Source organism: Rhinatrema bivittatum, chromosome 4 (genome assembly GCF_901001135.1).
Source record: "Rhinatrema bivittatum chromosome 4, aRhiBiv1.1, whole genome shotgun sequence".
NCBI lineage: Eukaryota > Metazoa > Chordata > Amphibia > Gymnophiona > Rhinatrematidae > Rhinatrema > Rhinatrema bivittatum.
Genome location: NC_042618.1, coordinates 345,101,553 through 345,126,469, shown reverse-complemented (window position 1 = coordinate 345,126,469; position 24,917 = coordinate 345,101,553). Strand labels below are relative to the sequence as shown.

Below are 24,917 nucleotides of genomic sequence, written 5' to 3'. Positions count from 1 at the left end.
AACCCCAGGAATCCAATAGATGTTTGAGGCATAATCTGTGGGTCTTAAGGCCATCCCTGGGGGTAGGATTGTTGTCCATACGGATATTGAGTGTGAGATTAGAATCTCCCCCCAGCAGGACCGCCCCGTGAAGGAAATCGGACAAATCCTGCTCCAGTAGAATACCGGTGTAGCCGCTTACCTCCTTTAGTTATTTGCTGCCACTGCACAGTTTCTCATTTAGGGCCGGCCCGGCCCTCCATTCCTTGAGTTTTAATTTCTATTTGCTGTTTCCGTAGAATAATTTCTGCAGCTTCTGTGGAGCGTGCAGTAAATGTACAGCCACTGATTGTGAAGGAAATCCCAAAAGGATACATCCATTTATACCAAATGTTCTCTGCCCGAAGCGATTCAGTGATATATTTTATTTGGCGGCGTCGCTGTAGAGTCGTTGGTGATATATCATGAAATATTTGCAACTTCATTCCCTCCCACATTATGACTATCTTCTCTCTCACCTTCTGCATTACAATATCTTTAACCGGGAAGTCGTGCAGACACACCACAATGTCCCTCGGGGTGTATTACTCACTTTACCCAGTGCATGGTGTGCCTGATCAACTTTTATGTCCATCTCAGGCATGTCAGTACACTTGGAGTGGAGAATGGTCTGGCATATGTCTCAGACCATAGTTGGTAGTTCGGAGTACCTTCCTCCTCCAAGACTCCTTGGATGTGGATATTATTCCTCCGCAGCCTATTTTCTAAATCTTCTAATTTCGTGTTCACATCATCCGCTGCATCTAAGAGTAGCTTGTGGTTTTTTTCCTGCTGTGCCATTTTCTCTGCGTGGTCTTCCACCGTTTGCTCCACATCTGCTATTCGTTGTCCTATATCGTCAACATCTCTACGAAGTTCATTGAATGTTAGAGTGATATCTTTCTTGAGGGCTGCGATATCATTTTTAATTTCCTGAAACCAGGTCATAAAATCGGCTTTGGTGGGGCCCGTTGAAGTATTCAGAGCCTTGCTGTTGGGTTCCATGCTGGGCCGCGTTTGCGGCTGGGGGCAAGACCCTTCTCCTGCTTATTCCCTTTCAATGCCATCGCTGTCCCGGAGTAGGAAAATTCTTGTAGATCTACCGTCCGTCGGCGGTTAGCCATAACCAGCTGATCCAGAGGATAGCCTCTATACCATCAGAGGGATGCCCAATCTCCCGAAAAACTGCTTTATTCCATTAAGTCGTGCGGACCACACACTTCATGTGGCCATTTTGCTCGGGTGATGTCACTTCCTCCAGGTTCAATTAGGTCTTACCTGCTAATTGTCTTTCCTTGAGTCTTGACAGACCAGTCCAGGACCGACCCCGGAAGGTGATGAAAAAAAAAACCCAAAAGAAGATCTATGTCCTTAGCTTCTTTGACTGAAACAAGTGACAGTAAAGACAGAGTGACTCTCTTTCTTTTCCTTTCATTAAAGGGACTTAAATTAAATACAGCCAGAAAAAAATAAGGAGGGGGGACAAAAGTTATGCTCACCCCTATGGCATCATTGCTTTTGAATCCTTAGTTGTTCTTAGATATCATGCATAACAGTCCCTTGGTTGAGTTTTTCCAGCTTGGGCAAAACAGTACTACTGACGCCTTCCCTGCTGTATCAGGCTATATAGAGAAGGAAGACAGTACAAACAATTTGCATTTTACCCCACCTGCTGATCCCCCAGTCCAGACAAGTGATGAATCTCACTTGTCTGGACTGGTCTGTCAGGACTCAAGGAAAGACAATTAGCAGATAAGACCTAATTGAATTCCAACCAAGTATGTAAAAAAATAGTCTTTTTCAAATGGACCCATCCAGAAACAGAGCAATTTTTGATCAATTAAAGGCTTACAGACATCCTGCAGGCATGTTAATAGGAGGCCTAACAGTTGCCAAGGCTGTGCCATAAAGCACTCCCTCCTTTTCCAGGCCGCTCTGCATTCTTGAGGTTTCTGGATGTTTGCCCAGTGCTCAGCTCCAACGCTGGTGTCAGACAGACATGGTGCAGGATGTTTGCCCGGTGCTTAGCTCCAACGCTGGTATCAGAGAGACATGGTGCAGGGGTGATTGATGAGGCATGTAACAGGTAGTCACCACTTTCTCAGCACCTATGAAAATCCCTGCAGATATGCCAAGGCAAACCTCATGACCCAAAGCGGAGACTCCTTCAACTCAAAACAAGAATGTGCCATTAAACCGTGGCTGCCAGGGGTGCTCAGCAGAAGGGAAAAAGAAAGGAAGTGAAACCTCCTGGCTGTGTTTAAAATACAAATGTCAGTATGTGTGTGCAGGAGGGAACAGAGTCATTATTAGAAATCATGATTATACAGCACCAGTGTATACAATACTTACAATCTTACAAGTTTTAAGCATGCACTTTTTACTTGACTTGAAAGGCAGTGCAGTGGCTGGCAGATAATTCTAAGCGAAATCAAACCAGAATCCATAGGCTCTGAGCTCTGTGCTGCCTACCACTACCCTTCACTGCCAGCCAGAATTCAGTTCCCATCGTAACCAGCAAAGAATTCTCGGTAAGCGACAGGGACCACCATGGCTGGCCAAGGCTGTACCTTTGAATACAATTTTACACAATGCATCTGGGAGAAAAATAGCCGCACCAAAGATGACAAAAGTCTGAAGGCATAGTGGCAGATGAGTGGCCAAAGTATCACTGACTGAAAACTGATAGAATGGCAAAGAACATAAACATAAGAGCATCACTTAGAGCCACGAAAACTACCAAAAGAGACCAAGCAAAGGATTAGTTCCACCTTCCATGATCTGTCACTGGAGGACACCGTCGTGACAATGTCACATCTGCCTCAACATTGGGGAGAAGAGGTGGGAGGAGGAAGAAGATGCCAAAGGAGACTTACAGTATAAATATAGGACACTGATGATCATTATCTGCTCTTATGAAGGTTCAGGTAAAAGAAACCGTCACTTTTGTAAGTTTCTTTATGCTTTGATTAACATTTTTGCTACATATGAAGTACTCTGCTTACGTTGATTATTTTACAGCTGTTATGAAACCCTGCCCGCGGGCCCCCCGTGAGCAGGCCCTGCTCACCTTTGCCTTTTTCTTCGCGGCGCGATGCTGCCGATGTCGGCTCTCCCCGCGTGGCCGGAGCCGCGGACTGGACTTCCCTTGCGGCCCAGAGGCCGCCCATCGAGGCTCCCCTTCACCGCGGACTTTGCCGCTGTCCATTGCGGCCAGAAGTCGCTGCCGATATCACTGTCTTCCCCGGGGCTGCAGGCCACATCCCCGGGCTCGATTGGTGGCTGGAGCCGCTGCCGTCTTCGGGGCCTGCCTCCAGGCCCAGCCCTGCGTCTCTGGTGTCTGACGTCGGTGCAGACCGCTGTCCGCGGTCCCGCACAGCTTCTTCCTGCTTCCTTAGGCGCCGGCGCGCGCCTCTCTACTGTATTTAGAGGGCCAGGCACAGGAAGTGTGCTGGCCCCACCTAGGGAGTGGATTTCCTGCTCCAGCCCTATAAAGGGCTGCTCCGTCACTTCAGTCTTCGCCTTGCATCGGAGTTACTTCACTCTGGAGGCTTCTGCCTACCTGAGCTCCATCAGGTCTTCTATCTTCTCCATGGAGTTCCTCGTCTCGTCTATCCCTCGTCATGCCATGTCTTCATGCCTGAGGTCCTCGTCCAGGTGTCCTGGTGTTTCGTCTCCTGGTGTTTCGCCTCCTGGTGTCCTGCGCTCCGGAGCCTTCTGGTCCTGTCGGTCCTGCTCCCTCCGATGACTTCTTTCCCGGGTTGGAGAGGCCTGCAGGTGAACTGGTGTCCTGAGCTCCTGAGCAGTCTCATCCTGCCAGCCGTGTTGGTGCTTCGGATGACATCAGCTTCGTCATCGGAGTCCCACCTCGACTGGATCCTTCCCTGCGCTTGTCCCGTTCTCAGCAAGGTCCATGACCAGCCTCCTCGGGCTGTGTAGGGTGCGCAGTGGGACAGGGTGGTCCGTGACCAGTCCCGCGGGTGGACTGAGTAGGGCGCCCTGAGAGACAGTGCCAATGTCCTCCTGCCTTGCGTTTTGTCTTGTTTGAATTTCAAGTTCCTCATCATGTCTGCACTTCAGAGTCTTGTCCCTGATGCCGTTGCATCGACCAACTGGTCCGTGATGTCTTCGCATCAGCCCTGATGTTATGTCTTCCATAGTTCTGGTGTCATGTCTTTAAGAGCCCTGGTTTCACGTCTTCACCTTCGTCACAGTGTCACATCTTCATGTCAAGGCCCGTCTGCCCTCATCCTCAGGCCAGGCCTGCTGCTCCATGCCGTTCCAAGCAGCAGGTCCGAAAGGGCTCGGAATGGTCGGAGGACCATTCACATTCCAACATCATCCTGTTGTTGGCCTTGGGAGCTTGCAGGCCTGGCGGAGGGTAAGACCGTCTGCCATGGTGGAACACGCCATCAACCCTTGGTGCGGTCCTGGATCCATCTGGGGTCGGGCTGAGGCCCAAGGGCACACTAAACACCCTGTTGCAACAACAGCTCCTTAAATCTCACAGGCATGATTTTAGTAGCCATTGATTTTGGTACAATTCATCCTATTGACATCTTTTACAAGCATTTGAAAAAAAAATATTTAAAAAGCTAGAGACTTGAAATGAAAAACAATATTCAGGATCATTCTGGTAAATAAGAAAGTTGCTGGGCACTATCAGGTGGGAAACTCAAGTTTCCCATTCCCAGCTGAATGCCTGGGCTAATCCTCCAGAAAAGGACAGGGCTCCCACCCCTAGGATAGGATTTGCCTGCTGCTGTTTCCGAAAGAAATGCCTGCCACAATGGACTGGATTCAAAAAGGGGCCAAGCCAGGATTTCCATCCCCCTTCTGAAACCAGAAGGTAACTGTGATGCCAGGTTAATGAGAGGAAGTGGGGAATAAATGGGACTAACACAAGAAGCTGTGAATGAAGATCCTTACGGTCCCTTCCCCTTAACTTGAGAGTGACAGGTGAACTGGCATTGGTGGATGGATCATTTATAGCAGCAGGTGGAAGGCCGCCAAGACGGGGTAGGTGACCTCCAGTCCTTGTGGACACCAGTCCCCTCGGGTGTTCAGGATACCCCTAATGAAAATGATTGAGATAGATTGGCATACAACCGAAGCAGTGGTGCCTGAAAATCTACCTCATGCATATTCATTAGAGGTATCCTGAAAACCCGAGCAAATTGATGTCCATGAGGACTGCAGGTTGCCTGCCCTTGCTGATGAACCAACAATCTTTAGATTTATTCTCTTTGCTAAAAGGAGAAGCATTTCTAAGGCTGGATCCTAGCAGAGGACACCTGTGCTGCATGCAAACAGCAACCTTCCACATCACCTCTGTGCCGGGCCTGCACCCTGCCAGACAGAGCAATGATTTCCTGCTTCATCACCAGATCTTGCAATGGCTCCAAGATGAATAAACAAACAAGAGTCCATAAAGCTGCTGAACAAACACTGCTCCCATTCTTACTTGCTCCTCTTCTTTGCCCATCCATAACCCAGTAGACGTTGCTATGGCTCCAGCAGGCCGTGAGCTTATGAGGTCTCTCTATGCCCAACCGGTGGCCAAGGTATTCTCATTCAAGTAGTGGACTGTAAAGATAATTAAAAATGGAAGAGATACTGTTGGCTGCCGAGAGAGAAATATAAATTAAGAATTGGAAAACCTAAAAGGATCTCTTCTCCACCCACAGGGGCAAACACCATGCTAGCCTTCTCTGAGATTACTCTTTAAGGCAGTATTGAATCAAATTTATTCAAAGGGAAAAATTCAGACACAATGTAAACTTCCTGTATAAAAGAGTCCCAGTAAATTTAATATTTACTGTACAGCAAGTACTCCAACTGCTAATCAGTGTGTACATAGCACCAGTGTAAGCATGCCAAGTAAAAACAGCTTACTGCTGCTCATAACAATGGAAAACAGCAGGATAAAGGATAAAATTCATTCTGTACTCCAAAATAGACATTTGGATTTAATTTGTTTATGGAGACTGTCTGCCCACCTCCTTCTCTACTACTACAACAATCCTCCCCCAAATCCTGCCAGTAGCACTGCTAGCTCCCTTCCCATCACAAGCACTCCAACCACGACAGCAGACCACGAACAGAGGGCTCTGTACACAAACAAAATGATGGTTTTGTGTTCAGCAGCTCATGATATGCCACGTTCCTCTGCTTCTGTAGCTCATGCTCACCAAGAAAGAAGGACTGAGCAAGGAAGACCCAGGAGCAGAAGACAGAACCATATGAAGGGTAATTTGCAGAGCCATTTACCCAGGTAAACTGACTGTCTTAAAATCGCCAACCGTGAACTGAGCTGCATGCATGCACGGTCTTCCATAGCAGGCTTAGTTTTAGTTGCACTGTGAGGTGGAATTTCCAGAGGTGCATCGAGATTGGTGGAGGCAAGTAAGTGTAGGCAGGTTGTCTTTCCACATCTCTGTTGCATGTTATTTTTCATCTAAGTTTCACTAAAAGAAAAAGCAGGCGCAAAGTCTGTGGGTGCTTTGCCCCCATAGACAATTTTCAAAGGGCACATGTGCACATGTTCTCTTTGACAATTAGGTACAATGCACATAAGTGGGGAGTTTTGAGAAGTGTTTATGGCTGAAGTGGTTATCAGATTAAAAAAAAAAAAAAGGCAAGTAAACACTACTCAGGGCAATCTATTACCAAGGTCTCTTGCTTTGTCCCTCTGCTTTCTAGCCTTTTGGTCTTCAAAGATCCCACTCAAGGTGCCATCCCAGATATCTCCAACTACTCAGACAACTCACTCCTCACCTCCTCCCCCTAGCACTTTAGCCCCTTCCCTTAAACCTGAACTCTAATTGGTAGGTAGAGGTTTCAAGCCAATATCCTTCCCTTGCCCTCCCATCACCCCCACAAAATAAACATCCTCCAAGTGGTGTGCTCCCTCCACTCTACATTTTGAACGCCAGGCTAGTGTTTTTCTGTATCATAAGCTATAATCAGTGTTCCATCTGCCTCATACCCAGTTCGGCATGATACTATGCCAGTAAGCCTAAAAATGCAGCCTCCAAAGCAGTTTCTTCCAAAGACTTTAAAGTCATTCATTTCTGTCAAGTTTTCTGAAACAACCAGCCCCCAGTTCCCACTCAAAAGTACAGGGAACACAGTTTATATCTCCTAACAAGAGGTGTATTTGTATAGCTCCTGCTTTAGCCTTTATTCTTAGTGCTCATCCACTATGCAACCAACTTCTCTTGTATGCTGCTGTAGTCCTGAAGGGGTTAATTTCACACCGAGTTCCAAAAATCAGTTGCTTCCACATAAGAGTCTGGCTGTTGCCTGTGGTTTTTGGAAAGGGACTCTGCTTTTTAATAACGTTATAAATAGGTCTGTGTTCAGCTCAGATGCACTTTTTCCATCTTTCTCCCCTCCCTTCTCTCACTGCTGCTCCCATCTGAGCTCAGTAGTGGCCATGGATCGCACAGCATTCCTCCTGAGGCTCAGCCTGCTGGTCTGCCTCATCACTCTCTTGCAGGCATGTCCCCAAAACTGCCACTGCCATGGAGGGGACCTTCAGCATATAATCTGTGACAGTGCTGGGCTTAGAAAGATCCCTAAAGTATCTGAGAAGACGAAGCTTCTGAACCTGCAAAGGAACAACTTTCCCAAACTGGCCACCAATTCCTTCAGGGAGATGAAAGGACTGGTTTCTTTGCACCTCCAGCACTGCCAGATAAAAGAGATCTCAACAGGAGCCTTCCGAGGTCTGAAACAACTTGTCTACTTGTACCTGTCCAACAATGACATCAGTGTGATTAAGCAAGGAGCCTTCAATGACCTGGGTGTACTTACCTACCTATACATGGACCACAACAAAATCCTCGACCTACCCAAAGGCTTCCTGTCTCCACTGGTCAACCTCTTTGTTCTACAGCTGAATAGCAATAAAATCAAAGAGGTAAGACCTGGCACATTCAGTGGTGCCAAGGATCTACGTTGGTTGTACCTCTCCAACAACGACATCGCCACCATTCAACCCGGCTCTCTGGATGAAGTTGAAAACTTAGCCATATTCCACCTGGATAATAACCAGTTAACTAGTTACCCCACTGCAGCCATGAGCAAACTGCGGGTGGTGGAAGATCTGAAACTTTCTCACAATCCTCTGAAGCTCATCCCTGACTATGCTTTCCAGAGTTTTGGACGCTATATGGAGTCACTTTATATGGACAATATGGGTCTTGAGCGGGTAAGTTGTTTTCGTTCCTCCCCTATGGATTGGAATCAGAATTAATACTGAAGCCTTATAAATGTTTTACTCAAATCTGAAGCTATGTTCCTAAAGAAAAATTTGATCAAAATATCAAGAGACTTTAATAAGCTTCATTCTTGTTTATAAACTTCAATTCTTCCCATCTTGCATGCTAGCACTGAAATTCTGATACAGTAGACGTGAGTTCTAGCACAGGGGCAGACACTACCTACTCACAAGTGGCAGGTGTATAGTGAGCCTTATCACAATCCAGTTAAATGGTACAGGTCCATGGGCAACCAGTTAATCCACCCATCGTAGTAAGAGATCTCAATAGACTACCAACTTCCTGAATAACAAAATGTTTACCTACCCGACTGACGAACAGGGCTACGGAGGAGGGCGGGTGAAAGAGAGGGGCCATGGAGGGATGGTTGCAAAGAGTCATTAGTAATGGTTAGACAAAATGACAAATACACAAACACACATATACAGATGTGAGCACCAAGACAGACACAACCCTCACAAATGCAGTTTTTCAAACACTTTATGAAGGAAGGTTTGTTTATTGATGAGCTCTCTCCAGTGAAACCCTTATGCTAGTCGACAGAGAAGTCCCTGTTTCTATAGCAGGAGATACAGCAGCATTCATATAACCCAGCTAAATACTGAAATATAGGAATAACCCATATAGAAATTATATTTACAGCTTTATAACTAAGCAGCTATTTAAAGCAGCAGAACACACCCCTCTCTCTTTCCCCTTTACTTCTTCAGCGTCATACATATAGATAATATTGCAATACTGAGATGGTGTGTCAGTCGATAACATAAAGCAATTCTCTATACAATGCACCGCAATGTCTTGCTGGGAGAATGGGGGGATATCTTATGTGTCTCTAAGTTATGAATGCCCATGTCAGTGGCAGTATCTTATCACTGTTCACCAAACTAGGGAACTGGACATGTTTGTTTCATATTATTTAAGGCTTAAAATTTCAAGAAAATGATACAACTTAATGTCAGGACGTTTGAACTTGGGGGCTATATGGGAGAAGAGACTGGTGCCTTAACCCCTTTAGCTCTCAGACTGCCCTGTTGACTCTGGAAACTGGCAAGTTATGACCCTGATAACACTTAGGCAAACACATCCCTAAGGGAGCAGATTAGACCAGGATATGCATTTAGGGCCAAGTCAGGGAAAGAAAATTGTGCCCAGCGACTAAAAGGCTGCCTAGCCCACATTTTCAAAGGATCAACAATTGCACTTGGTCTACACTGCTCCTGAGCTGTGTCCTCTGAGGTAACTTGTACTCCTCTGTCCTGCCTACGCTGCTTCTGCACATCAGCCCATTCTGCTCCCAAACTCTGGTCACCTTTACTCACAGGCTACAGCCCAAAGCACGCTCTGCTGGACCTCTGCCTGGTTAGAAAGTTAACACTCTGATATTCAGAGGTAGCGTCATTTATATCTAAGCAGCCCACAAAGCCCGAACCACTATCAATACCACAGACCCTGTGGCAAAATACCAGGTTACCACCAACACTGCAGAACCCCAGTCAACTATCTTTACAGGAAAAAAAAATGCCCTTTTATTTGATAAAGCCATTGAAAGAACAACATTCAAAATTGTCAAGGGGGGGAGGGTCACCCTTCAAATCTTTTTCTGGGGGTTGTAAACTGATTTCTGTAAGGAAAAATCTCTAATTTTCTAGAAGACTCAATGCAATCCTTTGACTTCTACACCCAAAGAGAGGAGCAGAGCTTCAAGGTTTTTTTGTTCTCCCTTCCCCATGGATTGAAATCAGTTTTAATACTGAAGTCTTATAAAATCCTTACCCAAACCTGAAGCTATATTCCTAAAGAAAAATGTGATTCATTTCTTCCTTATAAACTGCTGTTCCTCCCATCCTGCATGCTAGCACTGGCATTATGAAACGGCTTCATACAGTAGATGTGGGTTCTAGGAGAGGGACAGACACTACCTACTCACATAGGAACAGATCTCAAAGGCCCACCAACTTCCTGAACTACAAAATGTTTACCTACCCCTGGATGAAGAACAGAGCTATTTGGTAGGTGAGGGGAAGAAGAGCCATGGATGGTTATAAATGATCATTAGAATTAGTTAGATACAAATAGGCAAAATGACAAACACGCAGACACACATATACAGATATGAGCACCAAGGTAGACACACACACTCACATACGCAAACAGTTTTTCAAACACTTTATGAAGGAAGGTTTGTTTATTGATGAGGTCTCTCCAATGAAACCCTTATCCTAGCTGAAAAAGAAGTCCCTGTTTCTATAGAAGGAGGTAGAGGAGCATTCAGATAGCCCAGCTAAATAAAGAAATACAAGAACGAACCATATAGAAATATTTATGGTTTTATAACTAAGCAGCTATTTAAAGCAGCAAAGCATGCTCCTCTCTTTTCCCCCATTTATTCTTTCAACATCGTGTTATATAATACTGCAATATTGAGATGGTGTGTCATTTGATAACATGGAGCTAGTCTCTGCACAGTGTACCATAATTCCCTGCTGAGAAACCAAGTTATGAATGACCATATCAGTGGCAGTACCATATCACTCATCACCACACTGGGGAACTGGAAACTTGTTACATTTATATATAAGGCTTAAAATAGCAAGAAAATTATACAACTCAATGTCAGAACATTCAAACTCGGAATTATATGGGAGAACAGAGTGGTGCATTAACCCCTTTAGCCCTCAGATGACCCTGGTGGCTCTGGGAACTGGCAGGTTATGTGAAGTGACCACACTCCTCAATGAGCAAATTGGCCAAGGATATGTATTTAGGGCTATGTCAGGGGGAAGCAAATTGTGCCCAATAGCTAAAGGGAAGCCTAGCTCACACTGTCAAGGGATCGATTTTTGCACTTTGCCCTCACTGCTCCTGAGCTATAACCTCTGAGGTACTTGTACTCTTGCTTACTCTGTTTCCTCACTCCAGCTTACGTTACCTCTGCACTCCAGCCCATGCTGCTCCCAAACTTTGGACACATATCTACCTACAGACTGTGTCCCAAAGTACTGCTGTGCCAGACCTACCCAGTTAGAACTCTTAACACTTCAGAGGTGGAATCAGATCAACACCAATACCACAGACCCTAGAGCAAAATATCAGGTTATCTCCTACACAGCAGAGCCCCAGCTAACCAAACTTTACAGGGAATAAACCCCCCACCTTTTATTTGATAAAGCTATTGAAAAAGCATCATTCAAAATTGCCCAGGGGGTCATCCTTCAACTCTTTTTCTAAGGTTGTAAACTGATTTCTGTAAGGTAAAATCTCCAACTTTCTAGAAGACTCAATGCAATCGTTTGATTTCCACACCCAAAGAGAGGAGCAGAGCTTCGTGCTTTCACAGGAAGAAACCATTATTAATGGTGAGACCGAGATGCAAAAGAAGCAATGCCAAAGGAGACAACCACCAAGAGTGAGGCTCAAGAAGCACAAATGCGAGAGATGTAAACAGGACTATCTCTGTCTTAAAAGATGCCAAGTGTCTGAACTGAGACAAAGGTGTTAGCAAGTTTTCAGAATAGCTGTTCTACCCTCCCCTCCCAAAAAAAAAAACCAAACATTTAAAAGAAGACAGTGTTTGGGACAAGGCATAAAACCCCAATAACCAAGGCTTCTTCCTTAATTAAGCAGCTTAGGAAAAAATTTAGAGTTGAGGAATATGTTTATTTTTATATCAATGTCTCCAAAGTAAGTAAAACACTTGGCAGAGTTAAAGCAAGGCGGAAGTGAGAGAAAGGAAGCAGAGAAGCTGGGTGATACAGAAATGCATAGGCATAACCAGGAAGCGGCTGGCGGGAGCTATGCCCCCTCACTTTTAGCATAAGGCCCCATGCCTAGCTGCACGCAATGTCACATCTGAGACAGACTCTTAAAGATGCAGCAGATAGAGGGCCTAGAGACACTGGAATTACTGCCTGTCCATGATCTATTGGACCTTTAAGGAGGCTAGCTTGAATGGGAAACACCACTGCCCCTGGGCTAGAGTGTAAAGGTTTGAGGCCAAAAGTCAACAAAGATTTTAATCTCCCCTTCACCCCCCCTCCCCCCAAAAAGTTCCAAAATGCCTGGACTGGGTGAAAGCTTATTTACATAATTGCTCTTCAGCAGCCACAGAGGGAGAGTGACAAACAGCAGGGACACAGCTGGGAGAGTGAAGAGACAAGAGATACAGAGTATTGCCATAAATTATAAAGGTTTTGTAGCCCCTGCCAGGAAGGCCCAAGTAGGATAGGGTAAAGGATGGGGACTGGTCACGGTGGCCACCATGTTTTTGGGCCCCCAAAATTTCACTTCTGTCTTTGCCCCTGCAAAAATGGAAAGAGAAATAAAGCATCCCTAGGAGAGGGGGAGGGAGAATGATATTACGTTTAATATTTATTGATCTACGTTCTTTTGTTCAATAATTTGTTGATTGTTTAATGTTACGCTGCACGTTCTCTGTTCAATACTTTGTCTATTGTTTAATGTAACGCCTTACCGGCGACAGTTTTGTTATATGGAAACCGACTTGATTTGATATGTATATCGAGAATGTCGGTATATAAAAACCCTAAATAAATAAATAAATAAATAAATGATGGCATGGGAGAAGAAATAGGGAGGAAAGGTTGGGGGGATGGGTTTTTTTTCAGTAGCTAATTTTGTTGTTAAGTGTGAAGACATAGCATACCCCAAGTCCAGGCATCTAAATAAAGAAAGAGGCAAGTGAAGCAATTCCAAAGGAAATATTAAGAAATAAGCTTCACAAAATAAATTCTTAACACTGCATATGACTATCTCCATTACACCTATTTATTTCAAAATCCTTGCCATTCAATTCTTAAATTCACATTTTTTAAGTTCAGTTTTCTAATATGAACTATGTCAAATATTTTGTAAATAGGGAGGGAAAAAACCTCAGAAAAACAGATAGTTAAATTTACCATCCATAAAAGCTTCAAACTTAGGTCATAAAAACCTTCCTCTTTTTTATATTTTGTGAAAAAATTAAAAACTCAGTGTTCAAAACCAACAGATAAAATAATCCTCAAACATATTGCATAGGAGCACTAGCAAAGCTGCTTGAACATCTGCTTATCTGAGCAAGGTGAAATTTCAAAACTATATGCAAGGAGTATCCTAGTGGTTAGAGCAGTGGGCTATGAACCAAGAAACCAGGGTTTGAGTCCCACTGTCACTCCTTGTGACCTTAGGCAAGTTACTTTACCCTCCATTGCCTCAGGTACAAACTTAGGGAGTCATTTTCAAATGCTTATTGCATGTGATAGCTTGCTAGGAATGGAGTTGAGGGGCAGATTCCATGATGTCTTTGCTGGTGGCGATAAGGGTAGTAACCTTATTGCTGCCAGTAGCGTGCCCAATAGCACCACCTTTCACAGTGGCGCTATTGGATGCTAAAGCTGCCGGCTTCTGCAGGACCCCCCCCCTGTTTTCGGTGCATTCACCATTCTGCGATAGATTGTAAACCTTCTGAGGATAGGGAAGTAAACCCTCTGGGGGATAGGGAAATACCTACAGTACCTGAATGTAATCCACTTTGAAGTGCTGAAAAAAGTGGAATATAAATCTAAATAAAACAAATAAATAGATAATCTTGACCTCAAACACTATACTAGCAAAGCTCATCAGAAAGCCAAAGCCACTTAGCAAAGTAGAGTTTGTTTGTTTGTTTATTTATTTATTTATTTATTTAATGGCTTTTATATACCGACGAACGTTGGGAACATCTCATCGGTTTACAGATAACAAAAATTTAGCAACAGGCTTTACAATTATTGCATGATTATATGAGGAACAGTTAAACCATTAGTTTTTACATATAACAAATTAGTCTTTACAAGTAACAAATATCTAAGGAGGTTACGTAATTAAGGTTAGCTAAACTTGGAGGAGCAGAGAATTCTGAAAATTGGTAGGGAAATCTACATTTAGAGGAGGTAAATATACACGTGTGTGAGATTATAATGTCCTTATGTACACTTATAATGTTTCAAAGATATCACCTGAATAAACTTGAACTCAAACACTGAATTTGCACGCATTTTACCAACAGCTGCATCAGGACACATCTTATGCAACAATGAGAAATATTTGCAATTAGAAAGAGTCTGAAGATTTCAAGTTAAATTAAAAATAGGAGATATTCAAAATATACTTTCTTAATCTCCATTTCTCTTTAGCTCACACAAGTGCATATACACACACATATGCGCAAATATGCATGAATGGTATAAAATAAGTTGTATTGCGCGTACAGGTGCGCACAATTTTATATGGACACGTGCATGTGCCTACAAATGCCACCTCTACCAGATAAGTGTGGGGATTTTAGGAGACACGTGCACCGACGCAATTACCAGTATCACCAGTTTGTTCCCAGTTTGCCCAAGTAAAGGATAGGACTTCCTAACCCCCCTCCCCAAGTTACTTAGCCTCCCTTTTACCCCATTAGCCCTGACCCTTAAAATCCCGCTGACTAGCCTAGCATAGCATAGCAGACGTTACGCGGTAGGAGACCCCGGCGCGTGCTTGTGCGTGTATTTATACCCTGGTTTCATTCATAAATCCTAAAATGACCATGTTGCGCCCAGAGCACGTCCACACCCTGCCCCTTTTCTGGAAAAAATATTTGTGTGCATACCAAGAAATAAGCACATACGCGGCACCTTTTAAAATCTGTGACTTCAGAGCATATCTCCCGGCTTTGGCGCACTTAAGGCTTTTAAAATTCGCCTAAGAATGAGCGGCATCCACATTTATGATGCCCCAAAACTTTCTCCTCTGCTATGGTTGATTGTTTGTCTTTCAGCATTGGCAGCATATAAATACGTTCTTGTCTTGTGAATATGCAAAGCTTAATTCTTTTGTTTGAAACAATGGTAAGAGAGAAATCATGGACCAATTACTTTTGATAATTTTAACAATCTTGTTAGACAACATAGAATGGAGTAAAGCACAGGTCATCATATTTTCGTCTTCAGTCTTTTTTAGGGAAGTATTAAATAACAATTCACAGTTATTGTAGAGGGCTCATTGAATACAATGTAAAGGAAGACCTCTTTAGATAAACTTCCCACTCAAAAATTTTGATTCTTTTTTGTAATCAATGATATAAGGGCTATTTCTTTTCACCCTTATTGTAATTAAACCCATAGAAAAGAGGTATATAGACAGCTATCTGATAACACATTTGAATTAAAGGAGAGAGAGAGAGAGAGAGAAAGAGAGAGATAGATTATCTACAAGGGCCTTGTAGTAGTTAGCTATTTATGCTGCTATAGGAGGCCCACCTAGTAACTCGAGGTGAGGTTTAGGTAGTAGTATAGGGGTTAGGGGCCACTTTTACATGCAGACTGAGACGTACGAACAGAACAGTACACTCTTATGAAGATTTGATGTCCTTCAGAGTGAGGAAACCCACACAAAGATGAGATTTGTACAATGTTCTCTCAACCTAGCTTCATGTTGCACAGGTAGAGAGGTGATTTCATCTGGAGGCACTGAACGGATCTGTCTCTCCAAGCTAATAGAGCTTTGAACTCTACTGAGCATGTGCAGGACTTCCCACACAGGCATGGCTCAGAGTCTCCTCAGTCTGTATCAAAGCGAGTAAGTGGGGCGAGTCTCCGGTGCCTTGGTTGCCGGAGAATAAGAAGCAGTTACGATGCCCCTTTGGTATAAGGGGTCGTTTCCGGGGTTCCAGGCATTTTTGTCCCTACAGAGAGATGACCTTTCAGTGGACTTGGCCTTTTGGCAGGTCTCCTTTCATCCCCAACAGCCAAGAGAGGAGCAGGCTTGCATGGTGGACCTTTCTGAGCTTCCCAATGAAGGTTTGCTGATCCGCCTTCCGGAACAGGAAATAGGGGGATGTCTCCCTTTCTTTTAATGGAGGGTTGAGGTCACGTCAGACCAGTGGCTCCTGGAAGTTTTATGAGAAGGGTATGTATGGAATTTCACAGTATTCCTCGGGACATGTTCATGGTGTCCCCTTGCCACTCCATGCAGAAGAAGCAGGCAGTGGTTCTGGTGACCACGTCTCAAGAAAGTGTGGGGCGATATTCCATTTATTTTGTTGTGCCCAAGAAGGAGGGCTCCTTTTGCCCCATCCTGGGTCTCAAGAGGGTCAGCCATTACTTGAAGGTGACTCATTTTTACATGGAAACCTTACGCTCTGTGATAATGTCAGTGCAGTCAGGGAAGTGCAGGGCCTAGCCCACCTGGGGCTACTCAACCTGCCAGGCTGCCCAGTTCCCCAACCCCTACGGGAGTGGGAACAAACGTTGGGATGGTGCACTGAGCACAGAGACCAGAGGAAGCCCTGAAACCCCTCTAACTGTCTCTGATTCAAGATAAAACGTTCTCCTTTTTTTTGTAAACCTTACCTGAGCTCAGCGCTTACTGGCTGAGTTCAGAGACAGTCTCTGGCTGCAGGGGAGAGGGCATCTGCCATCATCGCCGTGCTCAGCCTCCTGTACCCGATGCCTTTCAGCTGAACTAGCAGCTAATTCCACACTGGGAAACCCAGCTACCGGACCAAGGCACACCTCTGAGGGCCCACGGAAATCACCTCAGGAATTCTCAACTGAGGGAGAGGCCTTTAGGTATCCCCGCAGGAGAGCGGGGCTTTCTTTTCCTGAATTTAGAATTTCAAATTTCTCCTTCCAAAAAGCTCAAGCAATCCCCATAGGGAGATGCACGTCCACCATCTGCTGGAGACGAAGAATATTGGCAGGCTGGGGGTCACTGCAGGGCTATGTATACTATGATGTCAGCTTGCTCCGTCTCCATTTGCTGGCAGGGAAGCATAAACCCACTGGTCCTGAGTCCATCTGTCTACAAGCTAGGAAAGGGAATATTTATCTTGTTAGTACTGATGTTTTAGTGGCAGGACTAACAAAAAATATTTTTTAATAATTCAATAGGAGAAAAACTGATCATGAGTCCCCTTTTCTTTTCTAACTTATTTAATTTTCAAGGCAAAATAGCTAGCTCAAGTTTTGAAGGCATTTCCTACTTTGATATTGGCATCACTCTGGATCTAAGAGAGGGGGATGCTGATAGAAAAATAAACACAAAATATTGTGGCAGATAAGCATCATTAGGCTCATCTAGCCTGATGGGAGTGATTGGGTAGAAAACCATGTTGCTGCCACCCGAATGCATCCAGACTGAATATGGTAGAAAGCGCCTAAGAGCGACATGAGCAGAAGGCTGTTAGCAAAACCAAAAAGGGGTGAACTGAAGACACCTCTAATTCAAAATGGGTATAAAACATGTAACAAATAAGATCCTTTTGGGAAAAAAATAAGAAAAGATTAAGACCAAGAAAGGAAAAACAGAGCAGAGTAGGCAAAACTGGTATTTTAAGAGACGTAGCTGGTAGGAGCTATTTTAAAGGGACTGGATAGTGAGCAGAGAAAAAAGGAATTAGGAGAGAAGGACAGAGCTGTCAGGAGAAACGTTTGGATGGATGCCTCTGCTTTTTATACCAAGTATAAATTTCCGCTTAGTTGTTCAATGGGCTTTGCCAAACTCCACAACCACACTGTAGTTCCATCAACAAATCCAGGAGCAAGAGGGAGGGAGGGGTGCAAGGCAGGGACTCCAGATCCGGGCCAAAATCCAAGTCAAACTCCAGCCGAAGAAAGGTGCCACAGTTCTCTCCTGAACCTGGTCTGCAGGACGGAGGTGTGAGCAAGTCCCACCACAGGCTCTCGGCCAGAAGACCGTGCCAGTTCTGCATTCATCTGTACAGTGGTCACTTTCTGTGGCTACCAAAAACCCACATTAGGTTTTTGAAAGACAAACATTTCTTTTCCAGCAGCCTCTCCCCATGACATCATTCATGATATGGTTAGTCTGGGGATTCCTTTATTAGGGTGACCTCGATTTTGACTTGTGTGGTGTGGAAGAGTTCCCCCTAGCACAGGCTGTAAGCAGCTCTTTGCTTATAGAATGTTTACCATGAGATAAGAAATATTATCATTAAAGCAGAATTTGTGGCAATATTGCTTCCAGAGTGCAGCCTGCCTGGCTGGGTGGAAAAATAACTTCTATTGCTAGTCCTAGTGTGACTCTGACATTGTCTCTCTTTCTTTTTCAGTTCTCTGATAAAGCCTTCACTGGAGTCACAACTCTGAAATCCTTACATATGGGGAACAACAAACTCAGCCAGCTGCCTGACAACTTCCCTTATTCCAAACTGGAGAATCTGACCTTGTCCAATAACCCCTGGCACTGCTCTTGTTCACTGGTACCGCTGCGCAAGTAAGTGAGAGAACACTAGAGGTGTGTATTTGTTTGAAAGAAACTAGGAAAATGTCAATGACATTTACTATTAAGATTCACATCATTTTCAAAATAGAACAAAATAAAAGCCAAAGAGATTTCACTGGTTTTATTTTCATTTTGTTTTGGAGAAAAAAAAAAAGGAAAAAGCTGGGGCCCAGCTTGAGGCTTGGCCCCGGCTCCAAAGCCCCACTCAAGGCCCAGTCCTGATCCTGCTGCCGATGTCTAAGCCTGACTCCAGGGCTGGCTCAAGGCCTGGTCCCACTGCCAAGGCTTAGATCAGGCTTCTGACATCTTCACTATTTTTTGATGCTTCACTACAGCACACTGCGACGTGTCCTTAAAGCGGACATTTCATTTTTTGAAGAATCAAAGAAGAGAGATTATGTTGGAGGCCTGGTTTGGGCCTCTGCACCAAGACTGGGCCTCAGGCCAGGCCCTGGTAGTGAGCCTAGGCTTCAGTCCAGGCCCCAGCATTGGGTCTAGGCCTTAGGCTGGGTCCCGGAGTGAGGTCTAAGTCTTCCTGCCAGGGCTGGGCCCAGTGTCAGGCTGGGCATCAAGCCTGCAGTTCAAGGAGAGGACCAGGCCATGGCGGACCCTTATGGATCAGGTAAGTGAGGGTTGGATAGCCCCAGCGCTTTGGGGATGGGTGAGATGGGGTTTCAAGGGGTCTGAGATGGCCCAGTTTCATTTTTTAATATTTATTTATTTATTTATTTATTGTTTTTGTTATACCGAGTTTCATGATAGGCATCACATCAACCCGGTTTACAAATAACAAGGAGTGTAAAGCATAACGTAACGTAAAACGTAAACGTATTTACGTAAACGTATTTACACTCCTTGTAAATACGTAAACGTATTTACAAGGAGTGTAAAGCATAACGTAACGTAAACGTATTTATTTTGTTTGTACAAACTACAGAAGTGAAATAAACATTCAAAGAAATGATATCCAGGGGAACCCCCTCCCCCCCAAAAAAATGACTCCCCCAAAAAACAAACAAACCCAAAACAAATTTTTTTTCCCTGCACATCTCTAGGGAACACCCAGTCCTCTGATACCTATGGGCAGGTAAGGAGACTCTGTTATTCATTTCTTCCTGCATTACATGTGGCCAAACAAGGAGGGATGCATTAGTTTGTGCCTGCATTCCTATGGAGAGGCCTGCATTGAGCCTTTTACACACACACACTCTCACACACACACTCACACTCTCACACACTCTCACACACTCTCACACACTCTCACACACTCTCACACACTCTCACACACTCTCACACACTCTCACACACTCTCACACACTCACACACACTCACACACACTCACACACACTCACACTCTCACACTCTCACACTCTCACACTCTCACACACTCACACACTCACACACTCACACACTCACACTCTGCAGAATGCTGGAGCATGCCAGCCTCTTTTCTAGCCAGGAGCTTGCAATCTGAATTTGCAGACTTGAGGAATCAATCAAGGACTCCACTGCTGAGTGAGGAGATCATCCCCATTTCATTTGTCTTTGTTGCTCTACACCAGTACCTGGTACAGAAAGAAAGACTTCTCGTTATCAGCAGTGATGAAGTAAGGAGCATTGGATCTATTCTTATTACCTACAATTAGCAATTAGGTTGGGAGAGGTGAACTTTCTTTTTCTTCATCTGACTTCACATATGCAATTGGTTAAAAAAGAAATCTTGGTAAGCATAGATTAGGTGGAATATTTTCCTCTTGCTGCACGATTGATCAGGTAAGCAGTGGAGGACTCTATTATTTTCTGATGTTTAACTTAAAACTGTACTTCCTGGTTCTGCTTGGCACTCTGTAGGTGGTTTATCTCACTTTTACAGCCTCCTCTGTGCTTTTGCTACTTCTAGGCTGGTGAAGAGCAACAACCCCGGAAAACAGTCAATTAAAACATGCTCTCCTTTTCCAGATGGCTGGAGTCCAGCAGCTCACGTACAAATGCTACCTGTGCCACCCCATCTCAGTACCAAAGGCAGCAGCTGCGCGACACTTCTGCCTTCCGCAGCTGCAGGATGCCCATCAAGCGATCCCAGAAAGGAAGCCGCCATTAATCAGGTATAGAATAAGCTCCTCCCAAAACATCCATATAGCAGCAGTAGGGACTGTGCATAGGTGTCTCTTCAAGCATGAAATTCTGTTCCAAAGGCATGCGTCTTCAACAAAGAATGAAGACGAATATAGGGACAGAGAGTGAGAGAGGTCCTGTGTACATAGCTTATACAAGAAAGTTATAAACAGCTATGCTTGCATACATTCCTCTTACATAAATTCGTATACCTTGCATTGAAAATTCTTTAGCTGACCACACAGCATATTCTCCAGTGAGATTGTCCAGTCACCATTGCCCACATTTCTAGGCAACAGGGTTTCTCTGCTGGAATAACTCTGTTGGCAGACATCAAGAGGTGGGAATGATTACAACGACAACATTTAGACCTGTGAACGTCGGATGCATTTTCCAGTTTTGTTTCTGGGCCGTATAGCTCTCATGAAAATGATGCTGCTCCCTAAATTGTTGTTTCTTTTACAGATGCATCCACTTCTTTTATCCCGCAAAGATGTGTTATTGATTTCTCGGATTTGGTTGAAATTTGTTTGGAGAAGGAGGAAGCCCAGATTATCTCATGCAAAACTTATGATACCAAAGGACGATGGCGGGGGTGGTTTCCCCAATATTCGTTTTTATAATATCGCTTGTAACTTGAGACAAGTGGGAGATTGGTTGGGTAATATGAGTTTATGCTCAGATTTAGATTTAGAGAGGGCTTTGGTTGCTCCCCTTTCCGAACCTCTCTTCCCCCATACCTAGCTACTTCCATTTGGATTCAAGCTGCCCAGGCTACTTGAAAATTCTTAAGGGTTCAGCTGTCACTACCTTGGGAGACCTCGTTTTTATTGCCTCTCAAGGGAAACCCTAGTTTTCCTCCTGGGGATAAACTGGCCTTTTATGGGGGTCTTGAAAAAAAAACGAAGAGCACTGATCCTACCTTTTATTGATTTGCAATCTAAGCAGGTACGCCCACTTTCTTACTGTATTTCTCAGTTGGGGTTTCAGTCACATCATTATCTCATTTATTTCCAGATCCGGAGTCATATTTTGCCTAAGTATCAACTTCAAACTGTTCAGTACACATCTGGCGCATTTAAACGGTTTTATTTGATATGCCAATCAGGGCTCTATAAATTTTTACATTCTGTTTCAACCTATAGCCTTTTGGCCTCTTTAGCCCAACTTTGGGGTTTGGAGCTTTGTATTGATATAGATGAAGATGACATGTTTGTTTGTGTGAATGCATTATATCGGTCCTCTGAGGGGGGTTATGTTTAGGGAACTGCAATTTTGAATTTTGAACAGGATGCTTTATTTCCCATACCAGGCTCTTAGAGCTGGGATTGTCAAACACAGCAAGTGCCTCAAATGTGGTCATTTGGATGCAATGTTAAGCCATGCCCTGTGAGATTGCCCCCTCATTCAAGGGTTTTGGGGGGAAATTTTTCAGCTTATTGGCCAATGGTGGGCCGCGTCTATAGCATGCTCTGAAGTGGTTTGCTTATTGGGTAATCCTCCGGAAACTCCCTCTTTGGGTAAAGCGGGTGACCTTTTTTTTTTATATAAGTGTTGCATAGTTGGGATGCAATGCATCCTTTTGCGATGGTTAGAATCGTCCTCTCCTAAAAATGCCCTTTGCTTAAGAAATTGGTGGGCTTGCTGTGTTTGGAGTCTCGGTCTATTAAACTGAAGCCCTTCTCTCGTTTGAAGCTTTTCTTGCTATCTGGCTATCTTGTACATCGACCTTACCTGCTGATCTAAGGAAGACCAGGGTGAGCAGAAGACCTTGGTAGATTCTCAACCGATGTTGTCAATGCATAATCTATAGTCCCTTCTTTATTTTTACATTGCATAATTCTGTCTCCTTTTTGTAATAGCCTTTTTGTGGTAATATGATGCTATGTGCAGGCATATGTTGGATTTGGATGTGTAGGGTTTTTACCCCCAGTCATCTAACTTTGATGTTATTAAGGGCAGGGTGGGTGGGTGGGTGGGTATGGGGTTTCTGATGTTGCCTTTGTTTTTGACCTTATATGTTTACCTTGTATTTTAGTAGATTTTTGGAAAATTTTTCAATAAAAACTCTAAGGAAACCCCCCCCCCCCCCCAACATTTTTTAAAAATTAGAGAATTTTTCAGCTTTTTTCAGGATATTTCTCTAAATCTAGCTTTTATAATCAACTTCCAAAAATGCCATGAAAATCCTAAGCCCCAAATTCTTCAAAAAACCTCCTGTACAGGCTTGCCTAAGCCTTTCCCAAAACTCCCTTATTTATTAAATATTTATTTCATTTATTTACAGTCTGCCAAATCCAACTAACAAATTCATCCCAACCCCCTACCTCCTTCATTCCCAATACAAGCATACAATAAACGTGCATTTTCTGTTCTGCTGCTGGTTTGAAGAGGGTCAGTCCGGGCAACTGGCTATCTGCAAATCAGAAACTACTGACTTCTTCCAGGACCAGCCATAGGGTTTCCCCCCACCAATCAAGAATCCTCTCCAATTTGTCTAACCATCTGCAGCTATAGTGGCTTTCTGGCTGGCTGAAGGATGAGATCCAATGTTTTAATTCTACACGGCTTTACAGGAAGGATTTTAGCAGAAGCTAAAACCCTAAACTAAGCTAGATCCTGCCAATGAAACGCAGTTAGTCTCTCAGCAGATTCACTGCTTTCCTGGTCAGCACTGCCAACCTAGCACCATCATATGATGTTGCATCGATCCTGGTTTTCTAAACCCCATGCTCTTGCAAAACAAACTGGTTTGGGACTTATAAAAAGAGGAATGGCTCATCTCATGATGACAGGGAGTGAGACTAGCTAGACTGCCACAGAGATGCAAAATTTTGAAAAAAAACAAAATCCACACCACATATCCTTGCCTCTAAAAGAACTACAACAACAACAACAACTATTCTTTTGTAACTCAGACAGGAACTCCACATTCAACCCCAGGAACGTGTGATCTGTGCAGGTCATGGTTAAAGTCCCAGGTATACATAAATGTGGGACATCCCAGGAGAAAGAGAATCAACAAGAAAACATTTTCTTCTCACCTCTGCAAAAGGTGGATAGGCTCCTCCCAAAGAAGCTGACCAAGTCAATAAATGCAATGCATTATTTCTTATGAGTTAAGAGCCACATTGCCTCCATAGCACAGCAAGACACACATACCATGAAAAATAATTGGGCAAAGACCTAGTAGTGTATTGCAAATTACTTGAAAAGGATAAACAAACATTACTGTTTAAAAAAAATAATAAACCCTTAAGTTATGCCCCATCTAGAGAGTGACTGCCATTGCATAAAGCACAACTAGCCATAGAATAAGAGGTCACAGAATGTTGAAATAAAGCATAATCTGACTGGCTGAACTCTCAAAGTTGCTTTAGGATGTCAGATAATGCATTCCAGGATGTCAAGGATGGAAGCTAGTGTCCCCTCTCACTCCATCTCCTACTGCCATCCCACCGTCTTCCCCACCCCCCGCCAGTCCCCACACCCCACTCGCCAAAGACAAGAAAACTAAATGGCTGTCCTTTGCTGGCATGGAGTATCTTACAATAGATTAAACAGAACTGCATTATATTTTTATCTAAAAACATTATAATAATATATATATATGTATTTATTCCTCTGTAACATTGTAAATGATTCTCCGAGGAGATAAACTTTTTCTTCCTTCAATATAGAAAAAATATAGTATATTTTCTTCCTTCTATATAGAAAAAAATGGTATATTTTCTTATCTAGATCTCTGTGTATAAAATCTGGACCTGCAAAGCAAATAATGTATATGTCCCTGTTTGTCTTCAGCATGGGGTGGTGGAGAAAGAAAATGAAGATCATGTATGTGGTTAGTGGTAATTTGCATAATCCCCCTTAAACCGCCCCCCCCCAACCTCCAAATAATCACTTACTGGCCAATGCAATACTGTGCCCTCAGGCTAGCACACAGGTTAACCCATGGTCAGACGTGCATTCTGGACGCACGTTCATAACCACTTATGCAATGAGGGGATTAGCGCGTCCAAAACATGTGTCCAAACCAGCACGTAGCTAATAGTGCTCATCATATGTAAATACCATGTTGATGAGGCTATTAGCTAGTCCCCCCTTATGTAAAAACGCATACATTTTTATCCTCAATTAATGCCAGCCCCGGAACAAGCAAAAGTTTATAGAAAAGCAGAAAATACTGCTTTTCTATGGTTTCTCTGACTTAATATCGTGACAATATTA

General features: G+C 43.9%; 2 protein-coding genes across 3 annotated transcripts in view; one reads left to right on the top strand and one right to left on the bottom strand.

Moving 5' to 3' along the window:
* LOC115090938 (acyl-CoA synthetase family member 2, mitochondrial-like) overlaps positions 1 to 24,917 on the bottom strand; it is a 115,790-nt gene that overhangs the window by 25,626 nt on the left and 65,247 nt on the right. The gene's annotated exons all lie outside the window — the stretch shown is intronic.
* LOC115090940 (chondroadherin-like) lies at positions 7,432 to 24,457 on the top strand. 2 transcript variants are annotated; one of them, XM_029600631.1, is made up of 4 exons: positions 7,432 to 8,233; positions 18,400 to 18,563; positions 20,532 to 20,677; positions 23,071 to 24,457. In XM_029600631.1, the coding sequence occupies exons 1-3, from the start codon at positions 7,457 to 7,459 to the stop codon at positions 20,671 to 20,673; spliced, it is 1,083 nt and encodes a 360-aa protein (XP_029456491.1). In that variant the 5' UTR covers positions 7,432 to 7,456; the 3' UTR covers positions 20,674 to 20,677; positions 23,071 to 24,457. The 2 variants fall into 2 exon arrangements, with proteins under 2 accessions (XP_029456491.1, XP_029456492.1); XM_029600632.1 differs by lacking the exon at positions 23,071 to 24,457 and adding an exon at positions 21,153 to 22,641.